Here is an 11,733-nt window from a genome sequence, read left to right as displayed (position 1 = left end):
CTACTTTGGTGTTTCATTGCCACGCTCCCAATAAGAAAACGCATAATATAGCTGGCAACGACTTCGTTATAATACATATATACATTCTTGTTCAGCATAAAAAACTGTATGTACAACATACTAAATTTTCAAGGTCATCGGAGCTGTGAGGGTTAAACGATACTCACATTTTATATAACTGAATACGCACCCAGTCGCTTTTCTTATTTTTGTTTTCTAATGTGGCATTAAATTTTGAAACAGTGAACCTGTCGTTTGCCGGAGTTTGCTCAAAAATTTTCTTTATTAATTTTTTTTTAATGTGTAGTTATAAAATTTTTTTTATCACGTTCGATTTAAATACCTATATCAAATTATTAATATTCGTAGTATGCAAACTTTAAATTGAAATATTCACATGATAATAATTGAGATTCTCATAGTTTGTACTTTGAACAAATAAGACGATCTCAGTTTTGTATAAAATATGGTAGGTATGTTCATTTTAAACATGATCCTTAGTTCTGTTAATATTTAACGAGTAAATTATATAATACAAATGATTAGAGCATTTAACACACAAGTGAAAATTGTTGTTCCTAATCACCAGCGTTTCAAGATATTTATTTTGGTATATCTTCATAAATAATTAATAGATAATCTACATAAAACCTGCAGTGCAAAATAGCTAGTAACAATAGCTAAATATTAGATAATCTAAACTCAAAATAAACCAAAATTTGTTCTGGCAGGTTCCTACTGAACATTTTATTAATAAAATTTCAACCAGCTTAACTTCGTAATGAAAACCATTGATATCTAAGAGTCAGTTACATGAATTTCTTACTGGTATCCATATAAACCGGCAATGGTTACTTGACCAGTGACTTCCAAATAGTAATTGAAAAAATTTTAAAAAGGTTTACCCTCAAACCATCTTTCAAGCTTCTCATCTTATTTGACATATTTGAAATTCAATTCATTAAAAGCGCTGAATTGTTATTTTCAATAGTTTCGAGCTCGAAAAACAATTTTTTACAAGCTATTTGAAACCATCAGGACTTGAATAATTAAAATACTTGTTGCTGTTTTTTTAAATAGATTTGCCTTTAGTATGAGAACACAAAACTGATGAAAACTGTGAAAGAAATGAATAGAAGGGTAGAAATCATCACGTATAAAAACCAAATAGGACTTGAATGATCAAAATACTTCATCTTTAGGATTTCTATTATACAAATAGAGTTGCTCTTAGGATACAAATAGGTTTAGACAGCAAGTAGAGCCTAAATCATCGAAATACCTCATCTTTAGGATTGCTGTTAATCAAATAGAGTTGCTCTTAGGATGAGACATTCCTAAAAGTTGACTAAACTAATGAAAACTGCGAAAGAAGTAAATAGAAGAGTATAAATCATAAGTATAGACACCAACTAGAACCTAAATCATCAAAATACTGCATTTTTAGGTTTACTTTTATTCAAATCGAGTTGCGCTCTTAGGATGAGACATTCATAGTAAGTTGCCAAAACTGTGAAAGAAATAAATAGGAGAAAGGGTAAAATTATAAGTATAAAAATCAACTAGCACTCGAATCATCAAAATACTTCATCTTTAGGATTGCTGTTAATAAAATAGAGTTGCTCTTAGATAACAAAACTAGTGAAAACTGCGATAGAAATAAATAGAAAGGTAGAAATCATAGGTTTAGACAGCAAGTACAACTTAAATCATAGAAATGCCTCATTTTTTGGATTGCTATTATACCAATAGATGTAACAAAACTAATCAAAACTGCGATAGAAATAAATAAAATAATAGAAATGATAGCTACAGAAACCTACCAGAATATGAACATCAAAACACTTCATCTTTAGAACTACTGGTATTCAAATAAAGTTGATTTTGAGTAAGATATTGGGGGATTAACAAACCTGAAGAAGGAGTAAATATAAAGATAGAAATTCTAGTTGCTCTATTGGAAAGATATTTTACCAATCTAATGAGAGCTGTATGAGAAATGAATAGAACATAAATATAAAAAATCAACCAGGATTCTTGGAACTATATCTTCCGGGTTGCGGTTCATCAAATATTTTTTTGGAAGCCATTAGTATGTTAAATTGTGAGAATCTGAATCATAGTATTTGTAAAACTTCACAGATATACCACCAATCCGTCGATGGTTTTGCTGAGACACTAGCGAAAATAATGGAAATAAATATGCAGCATAAAAACATTAAATAGTTAACAAAACTGATGAAAATAGCGAAAGAGCATAAGAAATGTAACCACGATTTGAACAAATAGAGTATTTAATAAAATCTGGTTGACTTCTTATTTTAATTGGTTCGAATCATTTTTTAGAAATTAAACGTTGGGAAATTGTTCAGAACATAGTGAAAAGAATATCTAAAACAACAGAGGAAGAAGAAAAATAATGTTGTGATGACAATAACTAAACGAAATCTTACTGGCAGTCAATATCTATTGCAGCCGAACAATTATTATTCAAAACTGTATTATCAATCAAAGCTGAGTATAATGGAGTCCTGCTGTTTACCAACATACCGTCATGATTATTTACACAACATTAAAAAATATTGACATGGAAACCGATACATTATCTAGACGAGACGTGGTATGGTACCCATAAAGAGTGAATAAAAAAATTGCTACGTGAAAAGATTGTGGATTCATTTAAATATTGTAAGAAATCAAAATATTTTTGTAAGCTCGCAATAACAAAAAAATTAGATACGGTTTGATTCTTCCATGTCTTTTTTAGATAAATTCTTGCGTAAGGCATTAAAATTTTTCAATAATATCAACTTAAAATTTTGTTTCAGTATTAATAAGTGTAATATCCACTTAATTATATCTATAAGTATATGCCATAACTTTATTGAAATAATTAGTTGAATTACTAACATTTTTCAGCTTTTACTGATAATTTCCTTTATGTAGTTTGAGCTCATATGATTGACTATCAAAAGTTGATTATAGCTTGGATTGAAATAATCACATTCGTTCAGTTTTGTTGATTGTTAATTTTCAACGTTTGTCTATAGTGCTTTCAACTAATTTTGGTTTTTCGTAAAATTCTTATTGGTGGGATTAAGAATTATTAACTATTAACAGAACTAATTGGAATATGATTTGAAGAAGATAATTGAGAAATCTTAAAATTTAAGTACAAACTTTGAAAATTTAACTGGTATATGAAAAATTAGGAATTTTATACTTTCGCAATCCCTTCGTTCTTTAGCTCTAGAACGTCGAAAAATCATCCGATTTCGATGAATTTTTTTTAATATTTGTTTTACGAACATTTTGGAGCAAAAAAATCGAAAAATGTTTGTTTATTCATTTTTTATCTCAATTAAAGATTTCATATGGTTTTCTGACTTTAAATGTTCATAAACACTCTAGAAAATCGAAAAATCATCCGATTTCGATGCATTTAATTTAAAATTCTTCATTTTTACGCCGAATTTATGCGAAAAAATATAGGAAATATCTCACTTGAAGATATTATATGGTTTTAAGACTTTAAATGTGGACATTTTCATGAACATTTAAAGCTCTGAAACCAATATGATTTTTTTTATTTCCATAATTTTTTTCGTAAATCCGTAAAGATATAGAAAATCATTCATCGAAATCGGATGATTTTTCGATTTTTTAGAGCCAAAAAAACGAGGTGACCGGGAAAGTATAAATTACCGAAAAATTTTTTATAAAAACCTATTTTTGTCATATTGTTCAACTAACTATTGGAAAAATTAGACTCACATTTGGAAATTTGATTGGAGACTTTCTCTATTCGTTCGTTTAGAATTTTTACACTTTTGTCTGGTATCGTTGGTAAAATATCTTTAACTGTTTCACTGTTCAACTTCTCAAACATACCTCGTAACATGTGTCCAATGTTACCTTTGCTTTTCAACTCTTTGATCTTATCCACTGTTTGTCTTCTAAACAAACACAAATTATCCAAAAGGATGGAATGATAAACTTCGTATTTTTTAAGTAACCTGTACCCATGTAAAAGTCCCGACTCGTTGTCCAAAAATAATAATAAATCACTGTTGGCTTTTCTCGCAAGATTATGCGCAGGCGCGTCCATAATATTAGCATTCCATTGATAGTTGTACAAATTGTTAACTATCCTGTCTAAATTAGCGGTTAAGTAATCGAATATAATCAAATCGGACCATTGAGCTAATTCTATTAAGGTTTTAATTAAATCACCGCTATCTAAGACCTCATTTTTTGTCATATTTATTACGTCGAATTTATTCAAGTGCCGTTCCACTGGTTTGAAGACATTTGGAATGTTGGCAGAATTCAAATTTGATATGAATTGAGTTAAAACAATCGGTCTGTTTGAATTCCATTGAGCCGAAGCTATTTCGTTGCGTAAGTTACGCCACAACGGATCGTTCAAATTTATCACTCTTATAGTACTAGGAGCAAGATTAGGTATGTTCAATATTTTAGCGAGATAAAAACTAAATAATTCTCCCTGTATTTGATCCGTGTTTTGTCTATATCTCACGCAACCTTTCGTGCCATCTTGAAAAGTTATCAATCGATTTTGCATTCTCCCACAACCGTTTTCCATTTTGACAGCTATCGCGTTTTTAACATAATCTTCCCATATTACGTGCTTCTTGTCGTGATATCCTTCTGGTAACGCCCTTTCGATTGTTCGTCCCCAATAAATACCATCTTCAATTAATTGTTCATCACTAGAAGGTTCTTTGATATTTTCGACGAAAGACACCGATGGAAACTTGTTTCTAGTATAGTTCATGTAACCGTAACTGTTATTTAGAAAAATTGTTTTTATAACTGAAGTATTAGTAGCTAGAGTTTCGTTTAATATAGATTCAGTCTCATTCGCGTTATGCGATTTTATATAAACTAAAGGTATCAAAATTCCTAAAGTAAATCCAACACTAAATGCGAAAGTCACACTTAACAAACAAAAGTTTTTATACACCGATGTATGATTAGGTTTAAACTGTAACGGTTTAATATCACTATCCCATTGTGAAGTGGTTTTAGCACGGAAGTAACCCATTTTCAAGTTTTCAACTTTCTACTGAGCACATCACTACCGGTATAGCACAATAATTATAGTTTCGTCGTTAAAGCGAGCGTTAACGGATTTAACCGATTACAGACGTAACCACTATTCGGATGACTTATTTAGACTGATCGCTACGAGTAACTTCTCGGTTTTAACAATACTGAAGAGAAGAGTAGTGGGAAGAATTACTGACATATTTTAGTAGAAGGAGAAGAATTGACGTTGGTCAGCTTGTCGATGAGTTGGAGAGAGACAAAGTGGCAGCTGTGATGAGAAGGTTGAGAGGAACAGTGACGTAGAGTTGGTGGATATGTAGTAACTTCCAATTTGACCAATAGAGTTACGTTAATATTTACCTGATTTGAGTTACCTACTTGAAAAAAGATTTTTGATTTTACTTCGTTACGTATATCATTATATAAAGTATAAATAGGTTTTGGTATACGATTTTTATTAAATGTATATATAAGGCCTATACGATTTATTCAACACATTCGAACAATTATTGTAATGTTATAAATACTTTCAAAACGATACTAAAAATATTCATACAGCTATAATACGTACCAATTTTTAACTTTTGTGAATAACACTTATTAGAATATACCGAATAATAACAATAGGGTCTCGTGGACCCCATTATAATATTTTTTGCTACTACGAGGATGTATTGATATCTAGTTTTCTAGACCAGTTCCATGCAGATTCACGAAGATATGCTTAATACCCTTGGTGATCAATGTCCTTCGTATGAGACCGTTAAAAATTGTACTGCAAGCTTCAAAAGAGGTAAATTTTCCATAGAAGATGATTATCAATCGGGAAGGCCAATTTCTGTGTCAATCCCCGAAAATATCGATGCAGTTCATGACATTAATTTATCAGACCGTGGAATTTGGAGCACTGAATATTTCATACGAACGCGTTCATCGTATAGTTCACGTCAATTTGGACATGAGAAAAATTGCTGCAAAATGGATCCCCAAACGATGTAGACTTCTTAAACCGAATTGTTACTATGGATGAGACTTGGGTACATTTCTACGATCCAGAAACAAAACAACAATCGATGGAATGGCGACACTCTGGTTCTCCATGACTTAAGAAGTTTCGTGTCCAAAAATCTGCTGGAAAAGTTCGTTCTTCAGTTTTTCGGGATTGCTATGGAGTAATCATGATTGATTTTTGGATAAGATAACATTACTGACCACTCTACGAGAAAAACTAAAAGAGAAAAGACGCGGAATGCTGTCCAAAGTTGTTTTGTTTTTGCAGGACAACGCTCCTGCACACAAATCTCATGTTGCCATGCAAAGAATTCGTGATTGAGGGTTTGAATTACTAGAACACCCCCCTTATTCACCAGATTTGGCTCCGTCCGACTATCATATCACATCAATAAAAGCTGTGGAGGTCTGGTTTTCAAAGCAAGAAGAAACTTTTTTTTTAAAGGTCTAGAGACGTTGCAGGTTCGCTGTAATGAATGTATCTAATTAAGAGGAGAATATGTTGAGTAATAAAATATTTTGACATTGAAATTTTGTTTGGTTCTATAATAAGTTAAGAATTTTTCAATATATCCTCGTGTAAGTTTTTAAAAATGTTAATTATTCTTCAGCTTGTTGAGGTATATCCAAATAGGCTGAAAATATTTTTGGACGGTAAAGCACTTACATATAATATTAGAGAATTTTTGAAAAAAATTTATAATATGAAAAATTACACTAGCTAGCAAAAAATTGAGGCCACCTTAAAATTTTACGTCTTCAGATAGTATTCGCAAACTGTCATCATTGCATGTGCTTTTTTAAGCTGAATGTAATACTCCATACTAAAGAAAAATGCATTTTTTTCTTGGATTTAATGATTTATTCTGAAAAAGCAACAAATTAACATTTTGGGCGATATTCAACATTTTGTTGTTAAGGAAGATATGGAACGAACTAAATAAAAAAACTTGACACTAATAACGTTTATTCCCTCCTCTTGCATTGATGACTGTTTGAAGTCGGCACGGCATACTTTGAATTAAGTTGCGGAGCACATTCTGGTCGAGGTTATCCCATTCCTGCTACAGCAATCTTCTTAGATCCTGGGCAGTTCTTGGTGCTGATGTGTGTTTGCGGATCAGTCGTCTCTACTCGTCCCAGACATGTTCTATGGGATTCATGTCTGGGCTGCGGGCTGGCCTGTCAAATTGCCTAATTTCTACCTCATCCAGATACTCCCTGACAATTCTAGCTGTATGTGGTCTCGCATTATCTTGCATAAAAATGCCACATCCCCCCATAATCACCATGAAAGACATAACATGGTCTTCCAGCACCTCCGTAATGTACCTGTGAGATGTTGGGGAGCCATTTTCTATAAAGACCAACTCTGAACGAGTTTGTACAGTGATTCCTGCTCAAACCGTAACTGACCCACCGCCAAATGGAAGACTCTCGTCAATGCAAACTTCAGCAAATCTTTCCCCAGGACTTCTCCCCACTCGTCTACGTCCATATGACCCAGTGAGTCAATCTGAGAATAATACCCAGCTCCAGTCATCATCATTCCAACGAACGTGATCTCTGGCAAATGTCGATCTTGCAGTCTGATGCTGGCGTTGTAACGGGGGACCTGTAGCCATTCTTCTGCATGACAGTCTAGCAGCATGAAGTCTTCTTCTAACGGTCCTTTTACTAACGTTGACATTTCTCACTTCTTCCAACTGATTTCGCAGTGAAACTGTCCTATTCCGCAAACTTGTAGACACCAAAAAAAGGGTCATCACGAATCTAAAGGCATTATGGGCCTATTAAATCACTACACTTTGCAATCGTTAGGTTTTACATAAAGAATCAACAGTAAACTGGAAAACAGGCAAGGGGAATGTGAATGTTCAATTAGCGCAACGGCACATTTTCCATCAAAGTCGTACTCTAATACATCGAATGACAGCTGTCAAGTCTCGGAAGAAATTTGCTTTAACGCCTACTAATCCTTATCAATATTGACGCTAAAATTATTCGCTATTTCTGAATTATTCGCAAGTGACCTCAATTTTTTGCTCGCCAGTGTATATCGAATTTTAAAAACCGATTTAATTTCGAGATTTTTTAAACGGGATTAAAACTAATTATATTTTTTGAAAGTATATAAAAATCTGCAACAACAGACGGCTATAATTATACCTCTGCATAAAGGAGGAGATACAAATCAAGCATCGAATTATCGGCCAATTGCACTCCTTCTCGCGTTATCTAAGATCATAGAAAGGTTGGTGAAAAAGAGGTTTTTATCATCACTGTTTAAATATAAAATAATTACTACCAATCAATTTGAGTTTTTAAGTAAAAAATGCACAAATGATGCTATAATGTCATTCCTAAATGTCTACTCTAACCTAAGCAGTTATCCCTCCACAGAAACAACTTTTTGTTATTTTTTTAAGGCTTATTTGATTGTATTAATCATAATATTTTGTTTAACAAATTGCAGTATCTACGACGGTTTCAGGGGAACACCTTTCGCATGATTTAAGTCATACCTTACCAACAGAAGTCAGCTTGTAAGTGTTGATGAAACGATGTCTTCTTGCAAGCCAATAGAATGTGGAGTACCACAAGGCTCAGTACTAGGCCCTATTTTGTTTTTTCTGTTTATAAACGACTATCGAGATATCAGCGGTAAAATATGTCTATTTGCAGAAGATACTAGTTTCTCTTGCTGCCTTTTCTATTAACACGTTGATGGACATGCCTGTTATAGCCGTCCTGTCCACAGGAACACGCCTGCTGTATCCGTCATATTTTTATAGGCTTTAGGGGTCAGACTTGTTATAGCAGGAGTACATGCTTAATAAGTATTTGAGACTCATGATAGGTGTCCCACCAGGCAAGTCGTATTATGTTTTGCAGCCCTTCATAGCCTCTAAATAAAATATTCTTCTGGAAGGAACATAACCTACATTTATTCTCATTGGACCTTAACATTACGTCTTGTGATGCATTATAATTTGTTTTATATTGTTGACCTTTCTAAACTTGAAGCTCTTGTGCAAAGACTAATGCAACCTTATCTAAACAGAGGGCACCATTTATTTATCGACAATTCTTACAATAGCGTGAATCTTGCAAATAGACTTCTGCAAAACCAAACTCATGTGACTGGAACATTGCGTTCTAATAGAAGAGACAATCCAACATTGATCGTAAAGATGAAACTGCGTCGGGGAGACCACATTCGGAAGCTCAAAAAAAAGTATATGTGTCAAAGTGGGCATCACCCAGCATTAGTAGATAATCAGAATCGACATGGTCAAGCAAATAGAAAAACCCATTGAAATTATTGAATTTAACAAATTAATAGAAAGATCCGCCCAAATGATTTCATATTATTCGTCTCCTCGAAAAACGATATTTTGGTACAAGAAGGTAATTTTTCACTTTTTGGACATATCAATTTGGGACGGCTATTTTATTTTCAATAGACTAATTAATAATAACAAGTTGCAGTTTATAACTATCAGAGAATCATTAATAAAATCTTTGTTTCAAATTGATCACAATCTCAAAGATGCTCGTCATTTAGAAAAGTTTACACCAGCTCATGACAGGGCAACAGATCATCGAGGGCCCCCTAATGCACTCAACATTACCTGGAACACATACCACAACCAGATAATTATAAACGAAAGTCCTATTTTCTGCAGAATTTGTGCAAAAACCCAAAAGGAGATTTGACGAATCTAAGATGCCAAAGTAAGCCTGCTCTCTGTGCAGTTCCATGTTCGAAAATTGGCATCTTGGTATGAATAACTAATTCCAAAATTGTTGGAAGTATTATAATCAATAAAGGAGTTGAAATTGTTTAGTCCCTACGTTTTTAACTATGACTGCAATAACCACTGCGTCCCACCCCAAACAAAAGACTTGTCTAAGGGGGCAAGACAGCAACAATATTCCCCATATCTTTTCAATTCTATTTATTTGTGGAAGCAATATGCTATGCCTCAAACCATGTAACAAAAATACTTTAAAAAATAACTTTAAAACGTAAGTGACATTATTGGGCCAGTTTACAGAATACGAGTGTCCATAAACGTGTTACATTACACCACCATTGACGTCGTTAAATCTGTAAAATTCTATGGACAATTCCTTGAAATTGGAGTTACATATTGCGGCATTATCTAAAAAATAAAGTTCCTCCTGCTTTGCACTGAGATCAGTTTCCAAAGATCTGAACTTATCCACTTTCTTAACAGTTTATTATGCCCTTATTGAGTCGCATCTCCCTTTATGCCCTTCGCTTCTGGGGTATATGTAATGCGACTCAATTTGAGAATAGCAGGGCTCACTGTAGGAACTACTAAAAATTCTGACTCTTCCTTCTTTATTTATCTTTTAATTCGTTTGTCTGGTTCGTAAGCACGATTCTCCAATTACAGAAAGATGGTTACACGGCTAACAACTTAGGAGCGCGGAGTACGATCTTTACCTACCTACTCCACGTTCAGAATATGTTAAGTGCTCAATATTTTACAATGTAAAAAATTGCACAATCATTTGCCAATTGAAATCAAATCGATATCATCTTTTCCCGCATTCCACAATAATTTGAGGGCATATTTACTACTCTGTAAACGACTTCTATTCTAATTATAATATTAAAATTCGTGCATGCTGCATATTAGTTTAATTTTATTACTTCTATTTATTGAAATTTTATTGTATTTGTATCTTTAGTTATTTTTATGTTTGTTTTTTAGGTTTTACACGCTTTTGTTTACAAATTGTAACAAATTTTTGACAATAAAGCATAAGTTTTTACTTACAAACTGTAGACTACTTTTATTCCCACATATAATAATAATTGAATTAACAAACATATACTCGTACAGAGAATTGCTTTCGAGTGGTAAATATTTTTTTTTCTATTCAGTACAATCAAATTCCCTGCAAAGCATTGAACGATGTTCCTCTCTCACATTGCAGCCTTACAAGATGGGCAGCAAAGTTTTGTTTTTTTTTGTTTAATTTGCTGAAGGACATAAAAAACAACCCCGTTTCCAGAGGCTCGTGATTAGATATTAAATAGCTAAAAAACCGTAGAATTGACGCCACATTGATTCATAAATTCCTAAAAAAATCTCACTGGCAAACGTTTTGTTTTTATGCAGACACTGTATCCATGGCACAATCTATCAAATGTGTCGGCCCTTCCTTTGCTAGAGTTCTATTTCAGTTTTCTTAGTATCCTCATCCACGTTTGCACTTTGATGCATTGTCGAGAGCAATATAACATTTTTTTTTCTCTTTAGGGCTAAGCAAAATTAAGTTTTTTTATGATCGAAAGCGAATAACGATTATTCTATACAATTTTGATAATGTGTTTTTTTTCTCACATTGAATGAGGAGTTATAATGTTATAATTTCACAAAAAAAAATAAAAAATAAAGTGGTTAAGCGATCTCTTCTGTATTCTTTGCAGCTCCTTATTACTCACCATGTTTTACATAATTTACTTAAAGTAATTGAGTGATAGAAGATTAAAAAAATACCATATCCAAATAATCATTATTCAAACATTTATAAAGTAGGTGAAAAGGGTATCTGAACATTGTAGAATAAATTAAGAAGAATAAACCTCCAAAAACTAGGATCTTTCAT

General features: G+C 32.8%; 1 protein-coding gene across 1 annotated transcript; it reads right to left on the bottom strand.

Annotated features, from left to right (window-relative positions):
• Window positions 1–3,693: 3,693 nt before the first annotated feature.
• LOC130446731 (extracellular serine/threonine protein kinase four-jointed) lies at window positions 3,694–5,197 on the bottom strand. Its single transcript, XM_056783126.1, has one exon. The coding sequence runs from the start codon at window positions 5,066–5,068 to the stop codon at window positions 3,749–3,751; it is 1,320 nt and encodes a 439-aa protein (XP_056639104.1). The 5' UTR covers window positions 5,069–5,197; the 3' UTR covers window positions 3,694–3,748.
• Between the last annotated feature and the right edge of the window lie 6,536 nt (window positions 5,198–11,733).

This window comes from Diorhabda sublineata, chromosome 7 (genome assembly GCF_026230105.1).
Source record: "Diorhabda sublineata isolate icDioSubl1.1 chromosome 7, icDioSubl1.1, whole genome shotgun sequence".
Classification (NCBI taxonomy): domain Eukaryota; kingdom Metazoa; phylum Arthropoda; class Insecta; order Coleoptera; family Chrysomelidae; genus Diorhabda; species Diorhabda sublineata.
The sequence above is the reverse complement of the archived record's forward strand: the minus strand, read 5'-3'. Positions and strand labels throughout refer to the sequence as shown.

Excerpts from the sequence above, each read along its gene's own strand:
- LOC130446731 (XM_056783126.1), bottom strand. The coding sequence starts at position 5,068 with ATGGGTTACTTCCGTGCTAAAACCACTTCACAATGGGATAGTGATATT.